Here is a 16,932-nt window from a genome sequence, read left to right as displayed (position 1 = left end):
GTGTAACACATGAAAGCAAATATAATTTATATTTTAGGAATTTCCATGATTTTTATACATTGCATTGATGAGAAATGCATTTGTGCACTTTGAACTGCCAGTAACAATTTTATTGTGGGATACACTTTGAATAATTCCTTTGCAAACAGCATGATTATATATTCATTAGAAATGGAAAGTTGTTCTGGAAGACCCAAGCTTCCAAATTAATGGCATTTCAATAAATAAGGTGGCATAAATTCAACATACTGATTGTCCAATTCATCTTCCTCTAAGCTAAAATACATCATTGCTCTCTAATTGCAATTCCCAGCCATGCCATCCTCTTCATCTTAATTCTAAATGGTCTGCACTTATCATATAATTTGTGGTGCACTGCACAATTCTCACCCTTAATTGCATGAATATTTTATTTTTGGAACAACACAGCTCAGCAACAGGCTTCATCTTTCCTTTCCTGCCTGAGTGTCTATTAAAGTAAAGCATTTACAGAAGCTCTGTGAGCAGGGAGAGAGCCTGGGCTGCCCCTCCATGGGCAGCAGCTCCCAAGGCAGCCCCAGAGCCCTGAGCAGAGCAGGGATCAACGCCTGCACAGCCCTGACCCAGCACAGAGCTCCCCCTGCCATTCCCCAGGGGCTGCACTTCCAGCTTGGAGAGCCTCTGTGGCTGCAACTCAAGTGCCAGGCCTGAGCAGCTCCAGTGTTTATTGTCACAATTTACACTTTCTTATGGACAGTTCTGTTCTTGGTTTTACAGCCACCACCTCAAACCAAGGAGGCAGTGGCAGATGCTTCCCCATTCCACCACTGCCAGGAGGCCCCACATCATCACCTGTCTCTCAAAGCAAACATAAAATAACAATTTGCCTTAGAAAGAATGAAAAAAATGCCTGAAATCTTACTTACTAGGAAGTCTTCTTCACAGTACACCTTGCCATTGACATTGTAGAATGCTTTTCCTCGTAGTCTTCTCCCTGTTAAAGCACAGGACCATCAGAATTTTGGTTTTCATCCCCAACCCAGGTGTTCAGGGTGCAAAGTGAAAAGCACAGCCCCTGTCCCTGTCCCTGTCCCTGTCCCTGTCCCTGGGGTCTGTTCCTGCCCCTCTCTTCCCTGGAGGGCCCATGCAGAGCCAGGGCTGAGGGTCAGGCTCTTGGCTCTATCTGGCCTGACCAAATCAGGTTCCAAACCTTGCCTTAGGTACCCACTAAATGTTACCTTGGAGTGCAGGTTATGGAACCCAGCTGATAACAATCCCTGAAAAACTTGCAATCCAGGCTTGATTTTTGTCTCTTTGCAAATTGAGACAATTTTCTTGGCAGGTAAAATCCCAGCAGGCTCACATCCACTGCAATGCACAGCAGCAGTGTTCATCTCCAAAGGACTAAATAAAGGATTCTGCATATGGGTGTTCCTGCCACCCTCAAAAATATCAATAATCAACGCCACAGCAGGCGTCTGCAACTCTAAAGCAGCACGAGGCACACATGATGGAGGGAAGGGCAGTAAAATCACACAGAAAACAAGAGGTTTTGTATTCAAGTTTTGACATTTGCCATTTCATTAGCCCATGTGGAACTCAAAGCCTGTGACAGTCATTAACTGGTGGCTCCCTTTACAGTGAAATGCACAGCAGACTCCAGAGAGTCCCAACAGAAAGGATTCAAAGCATGAATTCAAGAATTCAATTCAAGAACCACCAAGCACAATCAGTTTGTAGATTCAGCAGATCAGAGCTGCTCTGCTGAAAGCAGTGCTGCTCCACCAGTGTAAAGCCAGAGGGGGAGAAGGGAAGGCACACTCATCCCAGCTCACCTCATTCCCACTCTCCAGGCTCCCCGTGGCCAAAGCTCTGGGCTGTGGGAGCTCTGAGCAGCCCTGGCAGCCCCAGGGACAGCAGCTGTGCCAGCAGCCACACTGGGCAGGGCAGAGAGCGAGAGGAATTCTTGATCCAGGTCACTACCAGGGCTTCTCCCCATGGAATGAGCCTGGATGTGTCCTGCAGCTCCCCAGGAACACCACCCATTTCCATCTCCAGGAGGGTTTGAACAGTACCCATCTCCTGGAGGGTTTGAACATCACCATCTCCAGTCCTGGAGGGTTTGAACACCACCCATCTCCTGAAGGGTTTGAGCACCACCATCTCCTGGAAGGTTTGAACATCACCATCTCCTGAAGGGTTTGAGCACCACCATCTCCATGGAGGGTTTGAACAGCACCCATCTCCATGGAGGGTTTGAACAGCACCCATCTCCATGGAGGGTTTGAGCACCACCATCTCCTGGAAGGTTTGAACATCACCCATCTCCTGAAGGGTTTGAGCACCACCATCTCCATGGAGGGTCTGAACAGCACCCATCTCCTGGAGGGTTTGAACAGCACCCATCTCCATGGAGGGTTTGAGCACCACCATCTCCTGGAAGGTTTGAACATCACCCATCTCCTGAAGGGTTTGAGCACCACCATCTCTTGGAGGGTTTGAACACCACCATCTCCATGGAGGGTCTGAACAGCACCCATCTCCTGGAGGGTCTGACGCCCAGGGCCAGCATGCTGAGCCAGCTCACAGGGGCAGGAGTGCTCCCCACGGTTTCCATAAACAACTTTGAGGAAAATATGATGAATTTTCAGTGTTTGGAAGAGGCTTTTACGCGTTGCCACTGTGATGTGATCCTGGGAAACAGCGTGTGGCACAAAGGAGCTGGGATCTGGGCTGGTGCTTTTGGGAAATCACATGCTGCATGTGGCCGTCTGGTGGTTTCACTGTCGTGGCGGAGGGAAATGCTTCTTTTGTGTGCACATTCTTGGGCTCTGGATCTCACGGGCTGCTGTCTCCATACTGCTGCTAGGTGGAGTCTGCTCTTGTTTGTCTTTCCAGCTGCCTGGTGGCTCTGGTGGGGACCAGGGCCCTGGTGACCTGGGCAATGTGCTCATCCCCTCTCAGAGCCTGAGGTAAAACTGGGCCATGCCTGAGCAAGGCACAGGGCTGGGACAGCAATCAGGGGACCTTGGGACCTCTCTCAACTGATGCAGGAGCAACCACATCTAGATCTTCCCTCCTGCTTGTCAAAGTGGTTTAAAACCTCTCTAGGGAAAGGTAAAGTACATGGAATGAAAGGAAAAAGGGAAAGAGGCCAGAATGGCTTTGTAATGGACTTGTTGTGTCTGTCAGATCCAGGCTTGGCACACAACTTGTCTTTAGCTGGTGGAGATGAAGAGTCCACCCAGAAGAGGGTGCCTTGGAAATGGTGGTGCAGCTTTTCCCCCATGCTCACCTGGAGCTGGGTGCCTGCTGCAGGGGAAGGAGCACTGCCCTCACCCCAGCACACACACCCACCGTGCTGAGAAAGCTGCAGGGCTGATCTGGGACAAATCCCAGCACTGGCTGCTGGAGGATCTCTGCAGGAGAGCAAGGTGCCAGTGCAGGGGGGCACCAGCAGCTCCTGAGCACTGCAGGAAGGGCAGGAGGACCCCAACATCTCACTCCAGCCCAGCCTGCCAGTGCTGAGGCTGGTAGGAATGGCACAAATTCTGACCCTGTCCTTTCCTTGGCACAGCATGGAGCCAGTGGGGTCAGCACTTTCCTGGACTGGGATGGAGTGGGAAGGCTCTGATCCAAACCAAGAAGGCAAAGCCAGTGCTCTGGAGGGTCTCAGACACATCCGGTGTCACCTGCTGTTCCTGGCCCCACTGTGAGTGTCCCCATCAGCCCTGCACTGCTGGGATCCCTGCCCTACCCCTGCCACCACTGCACTCCCAGCACAACACCTTTCAAAGCTGAGGGAAAACACCATTTCCCCCATTTTTCAGCTGAAAAACAACAAGACACCTATTAGGGAACTGACTTGCCTAAACTCATAAAGCAGGCAAGCAGCTTGCTCACATGATAATGACTATTACCAGCAGTGATTAATAAGATTGACAGGCCTTTTACCTTACAAGAATTTAATGCAGGGACTGTACAATAATTATCTCATAAACAAGAAACAGCAAGTTATCAAACAACCATGGATGCCTATATTGGCTCCTACATTCAGCACTTCAGAAATAAAGGCAAAAGTGTAAATTCCCCTGTCCTCCAGAAGGGTTGACTGAATGACAGCACTGAACATGCTCAGACACCACCCTCAGAGTGCCTGGGCATCATGAGCAAACTGCAGCCAGGGGGACAGGAATCCCCAGGAGAGGCAGGGCTGGTGCCCCCAGTCCCAGGACAGCAGGGTGGGTGCAACACCTCAGTGTTGGGGTGTCGGGATATTGGACTGGTGGGATGTTGGGAGGTTGGGATGTTGGAATGTTGGCATGTCAGGATATTGGGATGTTGGAATGTTGGGATGTTGAAACATTGGGATGTTGGGATGTTGGAATGTTGGGATGTTGGGAGGTTGGGAGGTTGAGATGCTGGGATGCTGGGATGTTGGAATGGTGGGATGTTGGGATGTTGGGACATTGGGATGTTGAGACATTGGGATGTTGGAATGTTGGGATGTTGGGATGCTGGGATGCTGGGATGTTGGGATGTTGGAATGCTGGGATGTTGGGATGTTGGGATGTTGGGATGCTGGGATGTTGGGATGCTGGGACATTGGGATGTTGGAATGTTGGGATGTTGGGAGGTTGGGATGCTGGGATGCTGGGACATTGGGATGTTGGAATGTTGGGATGTTGGGATGTTGGGATGTTGGGACGTTGGGACGTTGAGACGTTGGGATGCTGGGATGTTGGGATGTTGAGAGGTTGGGATGTTGGGACATTGGGACATTGGGATGTTGGAATGTTGGGACATTGGGATGTTGGGATGCCCGCCCTGAGCTCCAGGTGCTGAACAAGGGGGCTTCACCTCTCAAGGTCCTGGAGAACTTAGGGCACAGCACCAGCCTGCTCTGTGTAATCTGTTCCTGTCAATGAGGCAGGAATTCCGAGTTAAACCCCCCGATGTTCCTTGGGCCAGCTGAGCCAAGCACCTGGCCAGCCAGGGCAGGTGACATCACCCTGCCACTGGCACACAGGCCCTGCTGCTTGGCTTCCCTTTGAATGCCTGTGTCTAGCCAAGCCTGTTACTATTTGCTTTCATAATATTGAAACAAAGAAAGTCAAGAGCTTCTGACAGAACTTGATGCAACTTGCTGCTGGCTCATTAGGATGACAATGAGCAGCCCAGGCAGAGTTCACGGGGTGGGGTTTCACAAAGCCTGCCCTTGGCTCCTCCTGCTGCATTCCCACCCTGGCTGCCCTGTCAGACCAGTTTGCAGCAGAGCAGGGAATGCACAGGGGCTGTGGGCAGGCTCCTGACACAGCAGCAGCTCCTGGGGGGAAGCCCCTTCTCCCCAGAGTGCTCTCAGCCTTGTTTTCCCAGAGAACACAAAGGTTTTGCACTGCCAGTGACAAAGCAGCAGCAATTCCATTTCCTGGCAGCCCCACCTTGCACCAGGCTAAGGGATTCCACACCTCGGGTGGGAGGCAGAGACCTCACAAACACTCCAGTAAACATTCACAGATAATCTGGCAGATAATTAAATGAAAGCTAGAAATTACTCCATCCCGAGGACTGATCACAACTGGTGATTGCAACCAACATGACAAACAGCCAAAAGAATGCAGGTTTGTGGAACTCTTAAATAAAAATTAAAGCAGAACTCTCTCTAAGTGTTTAACAGTGGTTTGGACATTTAACTAGTTTATAAGTCTGTGTTATTTAAATGTATCAATTACTTCCTGCACAATTTTTATCTCCTATATGTCATAAACTAAAAAAGGAATAGAGAGCTGCTCCTTTATCAAAGGAACAACTCAAAGACAGCTTGCCAAAGGAAAAATGCCCCCCAGTTGACACAGGCTGTCCACAAGTATTGCCCCCAGTCTCCACCATGCTTTGCTGGGTGGTGAAAGCACACCAGCCAGGAAGCCAAGACAGAGCAAAAACTTTTCTCCAATGCTGTTTCAAATGCTGCCCCAGGACTCTATGGAACAAAATGAGCCCAGGTTTTACAGTCCTGGGGACACTGGAAGTGTCCTGCCCCCTCCCCTCTAGTCTGGAAAGCTCTGAGCCCTCCCTGAGCCGCTGGCCCTGAGCATGTGCCTGTGGGGAGGTCAGTTTATCAATCACAGCCTGCACTGGGAGATCTCCTGTCTCACACAGGATGGATGCAACCGGATCAGGGGCTGACCCCCCCCTGCCCTGTAAGACAGGAGATAGGAATGTCTCACTGTCACAGCAGGGTTATTAGACCTAATTACTGTTTGCAGCAAGCTTTGAAGTTGAAAAGAGCCAAGCATTATTATAATATTTTAAGCACTTTGATGATTGAAAACACACAAGCCTTTGGTAACCATGATTTAGTAGCACTGTGGAGTAAGCAAGTTCATGTGAGAAGCTGCATTGTCTCCGTGCCTGACGCTGCTCAAACACAAACAGCTCCCCTCTGACATCATGGGAACGCTGCAGCCCCAGCCCTGCCTCCCAGATAATGCCTGCTGCATCCCAGAGATTACAGCGTGCTGGAAAACCCACAGCACAGCACCCCTGACCACCAGCACCCCCAGCAGCCATGGGCCTCTTTAACTGCATGTGGGAAAGGCTCAGTGTGAGAGGGGACAAAGAATGGAGTGACTAATAGAGTCCTGGTAGTTCTAATGTCCCAGCTGTGTGGAACAAGGACACTGTTTTAGCCACAAAATGTAATTAAACCTTCCCATATGGAGTGCAATCCAAGAGTTCAGTGGTAGGTACCAGTGCTAAAGATAGGAAATTCGTTAGAGCAGAGCTAATTAACAGGCTGAACAGGCCAAGTTAACACAGTGGAATATCACTTCAGAGGCTGCCACTCGTGTTGGCTGTGGCCATGGCTGTGCAGGGAGCTGCAGGAGCAGGCAGGGTGGCTGTCCCTGCCCTGCACAGCCCCAGGGCCCTGCCAGGGCCCCCAGCACAGCCATGCCCTGATCCTGCTGGCCAAAGGACACCCAGGAGCTCCTGACCTGTCTCACAACAGCCAGACAGATTCACAGCATCCCTCTTTAACAGCTCCTTCTGGAGGAAAAAAAAAATCATCTCACAATGATTCTCTCTTTGAGATTGTTCCTCCTTCCTGCCTGATGAGCTGTCAGTACTAAGGCTGATGGGGACATGCAGTGAGATCTCTGTGCTCTGGGAGCTCTGGCCCATGACTTGCTCAGCTTCCTGAGCGTGGCAGCCCGAGCTCTTCATGCCTGGCTGACCAAAGAGCTGTGCCTGTTTTAGTTAGCAATATCAAACATGGACCTAATTGCTCGTTAACTGCTTCAGATGCCATCTCTGCAGTGACTGATGTGACACCAGCACCAGGACTTGTCTCATCTCAGCACCTCAAGTGACAGTCTCCCAAAGCTTCAGACCACAGTGACATGTAAATACACACACACAGGGGATTAATGCACAACATTTGCTCAAATATTTCCCAGCTACCTGAACAGTGAAGGAAAATTCTACTGCCCAAAGCCTGAGCAAGTGGGATGAGACCCAAAGTGGCTCGAGCTGAGCAAATGCTTCTGCCTGTCCCCTGCCCCCCTTGCCAGGCTTTCCATCCCCGCTCAGTGAAATGTGAACTCTTACCAGGCCAAACCTGGCTATTGGTTTGCAAAACACCCTGGCTCTTGGTCTGGGGCGCTTGGATTCTGAGCTGCTCTGTGGTGCACCAAAGGCACTTTCCCAGGCCAGGGTCCCCCCAAGGTCCTGCCCACAGCAGCATCCCCACGGGAACCCCTGGCACACCTGGGCACCCCTGGCACACCTGGGCACCCCTGGCACACCTGCAGCAGTGCCTGTCTCTCTCACCTTTTGACACCCCTGATGATGAGGAACTGGGATACACAGAACTCAAGAGCTGGAGGGCAAGTGGAACCTCCAGAACCCAAACCAATTCTCCACAAACCTCTAGGCTGGACAGATACTATTTCTGAATAGTGGAAGCTAAATTTTAAGTCAGCAGATGAGTCCAGGAGCTGAAACTTCAAGAGAAATACCAAGTTTTACAAAAACAATAAATAATTGAAAAGATTAAGTAATAACAAGCCACCCCTGCTACCTCCTCTGCCCAGGCACCTCTGGCTAAAACAGGGTCAGAATTTCCCCCAGGAGAGCTGTTTCCTTTTCAGCAGTAGAGGAGGTCTGCCTGCCTGGGAATTGAAGGTGTGCCAGAAGAAAACAAGAGCCTCTAATACTTTTTCTTTATTTGTTGCCATTCCTCCTTTACTCACATGTGAGTTTGGGCCTGCAGTTCCCATCCCTCCCTGTGGCTTGCACAGAGCTTTCCTTCCACAGGGCTTCTGCCACTCCACCCACTGTGAGCAGGGCAAACCGGGGCTGCTGTAGCCCCTCAATTACTGTTAATTAAATTTTTCTCCTGGGGCTCCTACAGTGGGCTCACACAAAGCCTCAAGCACAAGCTCTGGTGCCGGTGCCGTGATGGAGCTGCCACCCCAGCCCCAGCCAGGGTGCCAGAGGGGACTGAGCCCCAGCCCAGCCCCTGGCCTTGGAGAAATTTCCATCCCCCACGGCCCCCTCCCCTCCTCGTAATGCTCAGGCTTTGTGAAAGAAGGGGTGAATTTCTAGGGTTTTCAGGGGGTTTAAGATAGGGGAAGAAAAAAAAAAATCGATGCCAAATTCCTTTGAATAGAAGATACTGCATGTTGGCAGAAGCCACTTTTCACAGACTCCAGCCGTTTGAAATCTGAAACACTAAAAGTGGCTACTGTGGATGTGCTGTATTCTTCTTTTCAAAGCAATCTGGCACACAGTTTTGCTCCCCTGTTCCAGGACCCAATCCTGCATTCCTTTCACGCTCAGACTCCCATTGACTTTAAGGAATGCAGGATTGGATCCTAAATGTGTGCTTTACTCACACAATAGCTCCTCATGGTTACGATCTATTGAGAAAGGCACACTTTAAAAACCATTTGGAATTGCAGGCTCATCCACCAGGCCAGAATGCCTGTAAAGATCTCCCATTATTTCAGGAAAAATGCTCAGTGTCTGGACTGCACACACACACACTCTCACACGTTTTCCTGGTTTCAAGCTGCAGGCACGGCTTAGCTTGAGATGCATCAAAATATTTTGAGCACTGACCTGATAGCTCCTAAAGAAACCACGTGTAATTTTAGGTTTTTTTAAAAAAAAAAGCAAAACTCCAGGGAAAGAAAAAAAAAAAAAAAAAAAGCCACCAAAGCAAACATGTAAGCAGCTGAATTTTAAGGTCGGTTTTTCAGAGAACTTTTGTAAAAGCCTCTAAAGACCTGCACTGGCTAAGACAAAACAGAGCCTTGCACTGCTATTTTTGAGGATGCTGTATATTGAGTTACAAGGCTATTACCATGCAAATCTCCAATGTACAAGCTTTTTACTCGGCCATAAACACAAAACAGTATACATTGTCCTTTCAGAAGAAAAGGTTTGCTGCTAAAATAGCAGAAGCCCTACGTAAATAACCAACATTCTTTCTGCCTGAGGTCACTGACTTGGCCTATTCAATTCCAGGCTAGTCTGGGATTTGACAATCTAAGCAGGGGAGAGGCCCTTTCCTTTTTTTTCAAAAGAATGCTGGGATTTTATTTGAAATTTAAACTCTTGCAAACAAAAGGTGGCATCGTATGTTGGAGGCCTATGAAGGTGGAGTACAGGATGTGTATTGTTTTCTCCCTTTACACAGGTTCTTTCAGGAAAGAGTATTCAGAGTCTGTGAACAAATTCTAATAAAATATTATCATCAGGTAGGCAGACATGGCGAGATATGAACACTTTAAAGAGATTAGGAGATTCAATTTCAAGAAATATTGATGCAGAAAAAGCATAAAAATTGTTTAAAACTTAAAATTTTAATTTAAAATAAATTATTTTCAAATTAATAACTGGAAACCATTCTCTAGTTTAAGTCTCTATACTAATTCATATTTGTACACCAAAACTGAGCTTTTCAGTGTGAATTACCCGTGGCTACACAGTCAGCATTCATTCTCCCTGTCCCTCTCGTGGCCCTGCCCTGGGAGGCAGATGGCAATTCACTGTTTCTCCTCCCAATTACCGGTGCCCAGCCCTTACTGGGGCTCTCACAAAAGCACACTCTGGTGCCACACAATGATCATCCATCTCCCTCTGGGCTGTTCTCCAGGCTGTGCTGTGCCCCTGCCCCTCTGGCTGTGCCCACCCATAAAACCCAGCACCCAGCACTGACCTGGCTGCAGCCCGAGGCAAACTCCACACCCAGCTCTGCAGCTTACCTCAGCCTGCCACCATGCCCAAGTTAAAAACTTAATTCTCTTCCCTGGGATTTTGGCCTGTGGAAACCTGGAAGGGAAGGGAAAGCTCTGTGCCAGGCAGGGGCTCCTCTGCTGCATCCAGCCCTGCATCCCTGCATCCCTCCCTGCATCCCAGCATCCAGCCCTGCAACCAACTCTGCATCCCAGCATCCAACCCTGCATCCAGCCCTGCATCCAACCCTGCATCCAACCCTGCATCTCTGCACTGCACATCTGCTGGGATGGGCCCAGCACAGCCCCCAGTGGCTGCTGGACATGGAGGGCACACACTGAGCTATGGAGGGCACACTGAGCTGTGCAGGGCACACACTGAGCTGTGCAGGGCACACTCTGGACTGTGCAGGGCACACACTGAGCTATGGAGGGCACACTCTGAGCTATGGAGGGCACACACTGAGCTGTGCAGGGCACACACTGAGCTGTGCAGGGCACACTGAGCTGTGCAGGGCACACACTGAGCTGTGCAGGGCACACTGAGCTATGGAGGGCACACACTGAGCTGTGCAGGGCACACTGTGAGCTGTGCAGGGCACACACTGGGCTGTGCAGGGCACACACTGGGCTGTGCAGGGCACACTCTGGGCTGTGCAGGGCACACTCTGAGCTATTGAGGGCACACACTGAGTTATGGAGGGCACACTCTGAGCTATGGAGGGCACACTCTGAGCTGTGCAGGGCACACTGAGCTATGGAGGGCACACTGAGCTATGGAGGGCACACTCTGAGCTGTGCAGGGCACACTCTGGGCTGTGCAGGGCACACTCTGAGCTATTGAGGGCACACACTGAGTTATGGAGGGCACACTGAGCTGTGCAGGGCACACTCTGGGCTGTGCAGGGCACACTCTGAGCTGTGCAGGGCACACTCTGGGCTGTGCAGGGCACATTTCTGCCCCAGCCTCACTGCATGCCTGCAGCTGTCAGCCTCCAGCAGGATTATGTGCATAGATAGCCAATATCTTTTGTTACCTTGCAGGAAAACCCCACCTTTCTTGGCAGGCTATCCACAATCTCCGTGCCATGTTTACTCTAGTGTGGAATTCTCTCTTCCTTTCTGTCTCCTCCTACTCCTGGGTCAGGTTATTTAACTGAAAGGTTGCTTAAAGCTGCAGGGACAAGAAGCTCTCTGACCTCTGGCACTCTGGCAAAGCGTTCCTGTGCAGACTGTGTTATAAACTTAGCAGATACTTTCAAGCTTCCATATAATTTGCTAAAGTTTAAATTGGCAGATGTTTCCTTTCTCTCCCACTTACATATTTATTTTATCCCATACCACCCATCAATTTCAGGGTTAACACATAAATTATTTCCACAGAGCTCTAACAGAAGAACTTATGCTGAAAAAGGGTTTGCAAAAACATAAGCCAAGTATATATTTAAAATCAGAAATACAACTGCCTGCATTGATCTAACAGCTACTTTTCGTCTGTATATTAACATATGTCTTAAAATATATTACTTAACAAGCCAGCAAGTGGCAACACAAGAAAATGTAAAATAAAGCTCCAAGTGTACTTCGATTTTATGTTTTTCCCCCCAGGGCTGGGTTTACAAACACAAAAAAAACCCCACCAAACCATGAGAGGCCTCCCCAGCACTCAACAAGCTGTGAGGGCAGGGGGTGTAGCTCTTCCCCCAAGGTAGTTTCCACTGTGGGAAGCTTTCACCATTCCATCACAGCCTCTTGCTCCTTATCAGCAAAGAATTCCACATTTCCAGCTGCTGCCTGTAAGCCAGGACTTAAAGGAGCACTTGTGTTATCACACTGTCCCAGGGTCCAAGAGCCAGCCCACGCCAGGGCACAGTGAATCCCTCCCCAAGGTGCAGCCCACTCCATCCTGAGCCCTTCAGGCAGGACAGAGCCACCAGCCTCCAGCAGGAACCACCACATGTCAGCCACAAGGATCCCTCTGTCCTGGTGTTGTCCTGGCTCCACTCTGGCCAGGAGTGGAGTTCCCTGGGAAGGAGCAGACATGGCTCACACAGCTCCAGTGTTCCCAGGAATCACCTCTGAGCCTCCAGCAGCAGCACTTCAGGCCTTCCTGCACCACAGGTTGCATCATAACTATTATTTTTAATAGCCTCACTGGGCCAATTCTTCTCAAATTTGTCTAATTTCTCTATGAGATCATTTATGTTTCTGGCCCCTAAGCAGTCCCTGTGGCAGAGCCCCACAATTTCACTGTGCATTGTAGGAACTGTTCCCTTTTTTTGTTTTGAACCTCTGCTGATCTCAAGCTTCTGTTGCATCCTAGAGAACACAGCTGCCTCTGCAGTCATCACCACCAGACTAAAGAGCTCAGTAAGTCAAAATCTGAAACTTCAGCTGCACCTCAGTATGAATGGGATGCACATCTCAGCACAAGTGGTATTTTTACCTAGCAGCATCCTGAGACTCTGCTCAGGTTCTCCTTGTACAGCACAGGCGTGGGGACACACTAATGGAACAGAGTCCCTGAATCAGAGTTCACACTGTGGGATGTCCCTGAGGGGAACAGGAACCTCCTGAGCTCTGCATTGCCCCAAGGTCCTGAGCAGCCTCTGTGAGGGGTGAGCTGCTGAGAAACACAACAGGAGGCAATTCCTATGGGAATACATCCAAAAGAAGATGCTACTCTATTCCAATAGGACTAAAGGAAGAAGGGAAGGAAGAAGAAAAAAAGGATGTTTGGTCCTCAGTGTCATGTGGACATTGAGAGCAGGGCAAGAACCCACTGGAGGCTCCATGACAGCCAGGAAAGGCTGGGTAAGGTTGCTGGACTGAGGGTACTCAGTCTGGCTCTCACCTACATATTTTCTCAAGAGATTAAGTAGATGATTTCCAGCCTTATTTTCCCAAGTGCATACATTCTGCTTTGTTAAATAACTCATGGAATCAGCAGAACAAGTACCCCTCACCATTGCTACCAGGTTCTTCCCTGCAAGTCATAATTCTCCATTCAAGTTCAGCCTCAACTAAAGTCCCAGCTTAGCCAGGCTCTGGAGCAGATGAAGAGAAATCTGAACAAGAGCTGGAAGAGCAGGCAGGCTGCTGAATGCCATCTCCACATGCAGGGAGCTGCAGCATCGCCTCTCCCAGCACACAACAAAGTATGTTCAACAAAAGGAGTGGACACAGCCTAGTCCTGTGGCAACATGCAGGAGAGCCTCAAGGGAGATGAGCAATTTCCCTAAACTCTCTCCTGTGCTGTCTCACAGCAAGAATGGATTTGCAGAGGCAGCACCGTGTGAGTCAGCCCCAGCCCAGCAGCATCAGAGGCTGCTCCAGAGCCAGCAGGGCTGGGCTGAGCCGTGGCCAGAGAGCTGCACCCCATGCTGCTGACACCAGCTCACTGGGCTCAGTTCCCCTTCCCCTGGGAGAAATCTTTGCAAGAAAGTGAGATTGTTAAGAGCCACAGTGCCTAGAAATGACATCTCGAGCAAAGCTTTACCCTTTTCTTCATGGGACAATGGAAGAATGTGCCAGGGAGTGGTTCTTGGGTCCAGAAGCACAAAGAAGACTTGGAGAGGATAGTACACAGTGGGAAAAAAAAGTTCAGAATGACAAAGTGTTAAAGCATCTGCTAGTTTTGAAGGACATTCTTTGGGTTTTGATTATTTAGCTGTAAATTTGAAAGACCTGCACAGAGAATAATTCTCCTGTTGCCCACACTGGTGAACAATTACACTGATGTTAATAATGTTACTTCAGGTTTATCCTGGGAAACTTGGAACAGAACCTCACTAGGGCCTTAGGTATGTGTTCTAGACAATATTCCAGTATTCTTTGCCATAAACAAAACAAAGCTGAAAATCACAGTTGTACTCAATCACTGAAATGGACTGGGGTTTGCCCAGCCAATTTGAAATCTAATCAAAGATCAGCCCTCCTTGGGTTGCCCTTGATATTTTGTGCTGGACTGACCACAGCTTCCTGCACAGGTCACATTAGTACTAAACCACAAGCAGCTCCCAAGGCTGAATAGGTACAGCTCCTGACAGTACACTCACTTCTTTTGGCACTCAGGTACAATGAGGATATTGTTCCTTTAATGCTTAGCTTTCCTTTTAAGAAGTATGTGAGATTTCAGCCAATTCTCCACAACGATTAGTTCAGGATGAATGTACTTAACTCAGGATTCAGCTGGAATGAGCCCAAGTAGATGCAATCAATTTTCTGCTAAATCCACTTCCTTCCTCTCTTCTCTACCCAGCATGAGACATCAGCTCTCCACTACAGCCACTGGTGACTAAGACACTGCAAACCCCTGCCTTCAGCCATGCTCCTAGCAAAGCTGGTTACTCCTAGTTTCCCCTGGTTTTGGGGTTTTGCATATCCTGTTCACTTGCCCAATATTTGGGCTAGGAGGAAAAGGCTCTAGAAGCAAATATGAAGAAGCAGCTATACAGAAAACCACAAACATCAAATGCTCCTGTGGCCCCAAAGTTCATCACTCACAACTGCACAGGATCAGCTGCAGAACTGCACTGATAAAGGACTTTACCCTTTGTGCAAATTTTGAAACCTCCTCGAGGTTTCAATGTGCAATCTGCCAGCTTCTGTGCTGCCATCTCTGTATGTGAACCAAATTATCTTCACCACCATCACCCAAAGCCCACAGGACTCCAGAGAGAGCAGCCAGGGGCCCCTGTCCATGAACCAGCCCCACACAGCAGGGCCTGAACAGCACACTGGAACAACAGGCATGATTTGCTACTTGAATCCAAACAGGGTAATAAAAAACAACATCCCTTCAAAAACAAGGCTTAGAAAACATGATCTCTGGCTCTCACCTACATATTTTCTTAAGAGATTAAGTAGATGATTTCCAGCCTTATTTTCCCAAGTGCATAGATTGTGCTTTGTTAAATAACTCATGGAATCAGCAGAACAAGTTCTGGTGGCTGTTGTGTTCTTTAGGCTTTCTTCCCCTAGTCCAAGGGACTTCCCCTAGTGCTCCTCTGCCAGTAAAAGTTGTTTGCACATGCATTCCAATACATGTACATTTATATATTTATAAGTTATTTACATCCACATGTGAATATTTCCTTCCTGCACCCTAAAGAATCATCTTGGACACTTCTCTGGGGAGCCTGCACCCCACTTTGGAGACTGCTGCTCTAGAGACCACTGCAGTGTTAATACTGATTCAGCAAATTGTTTCCATGGGTCTGAATTTACACTGCTGTGGTTCCTAAGGTCAGCAATCCACTGACTCACTCAATAAATTATTTGCATTACTTCCAGGAAAAATTTTGCAGGCAGTGCAGTTGGAAGAGCAGCAGTGCAGAGTACCCAGGCAGCCAGGGGAGCTGTGTGACTGAGGCCCTGTGATTATATCTCATTTAATGTCAGGACATGGCACACTTTGTGTTTTAGAGCACACTGACAGACAACTGCTGAGATGTAACAGTGTGTAATCAAAACTGACTGCTAAACAATTGTTTTTAAATATGCACTAAATTGGACACCTTGCACTCTGCTCAGGCACAGCCAGAAGAGCTGGAAGGTGTTGGTGCTGCGTGCTGGCACAGTCACCACACCAGCAGAGCCAGCCCTGCTGGCTGCACTCAGAGCCACTGCTCAGGCTACTTCTTCTTACAGCTCTTACACTTTCAAAGTGCCTCTCCTCCAATTCCCTGCCTGTTCCTTGCCTGGCTCATCATTCACTTTTACTACTCCTACTCCAAACACAGTGTGAATTCACAGGCGTCTGGTAAACAAAGAGTTAATGCTGGAAGGGTTTAGGTAAGAAAAAAATCAGCTTGAGGACTGGTGAGAGGAGGAGAAAGCACCAATCCCATGGGGGCATCCCGAGCAGGGAGAACTGCTGGAAGCCCTTCCCCAGCCTGGTCCAGGAGCATCAGGGATGGCAGGGCCAGGGATGGGCACAGGGAGCACCAGGGGATGGATGGCAGGACAGGGAAGGGCACAGGGAGCAGCAGGGATGGACGACAGGGCCAGGGATGGGCACAGGGAGCAACAGGGATGGCAGGGCCAGAGAAGGGCACAGAGATGGATGGCAGGGCCATGTCAGGAGCACAGGGAGCAGCAGGGATGGATGGCAGGGCAGGGAAGGGCACAGGGAGCACCAGGGGTGGATGGCAGGGCAGGGAAGGGCACAGGGAGCAGCAGGGATGGCAGGGGCAGGGCTGAGGGGGCAGCAAGGACGGCAGGGCCAGGGCTGGGGCTGAGCCACAGGCAGAAGCAGTAACAGCACGTCAGGAAGTGCAGGGGGCCCTGAACAGGAAGGGGAAGGAGCACAGGGTTTGTGCACCCACCAAAGGAGCCTGTGGACACAGTAAGAGCAGGACAGTGCCCAAAGCAGTGAGGGACCCTGCCACCAAGCACCCAGCACTGCTGTGCCACCAGCACCCCATGGCATGAACGGGCAGAGGAGAGGCAGGGGCTGTGTCAGATTTGAAACCTGGTCCTGCAGGCCTGTCCCCAGCACCAGGAGGCAGAAAGCACTCATGGGGGATTTTGGGAATGGCTTTGCAGGGCCCCAGTTGCTTCAAAAGCAATGGAGTTTACCTTGGGGTTTTTATTGCAGAGGCCATGATGGTCAAAAGCCTCCCAGATACCCTCCTGGCCCAAATGTCTCTGCCAAACAGCACGAGGGGAGCAGAGCACTTGAGAAACCTCTGGGCAGAAGATGCTTTGA

The 16,932-nt window shown here is 49.7% G+C and overlaps 1 protein-coding gene across 1 annotated transcript in view; it reads right to left on the bottom strand.

Moving 5' to 3' along the window:
- The window catches only part of WTIP (WT1 interacting protein), an 87,114-nt gene that overhangs the window by 27,185 nt on the left and 42,997 nt on the right, over positions 1–16,932 (bottom strand). Inside the window, exon 3 of the mRNA XM_058033901.1 lies at positions 906–973. Coding sequence (XP_057889884.1) covers positions 906–973 — 68 coding nt within the window. The remainder of the gene's footprint in view (positions 1–905; positions 974–16,932) is intronic.

Source organism: Melospiza georgiana, chromosome 14 (genome assembly GCF_028018845.1).
Source record: "Melospiza georgiana isolate bMelGeo1 chromosome 14, bMelGeo1.pri, whole genome shotgun sequence".
NCBI lineage: Eukaryota > Metazoa > Chordata > Aves > Passeriformes > Passerellidae > Melospiza > Melospiza georgiana.
This window is presented reverse-complemented; position numbering and strand designations above follow the sequence as displayed.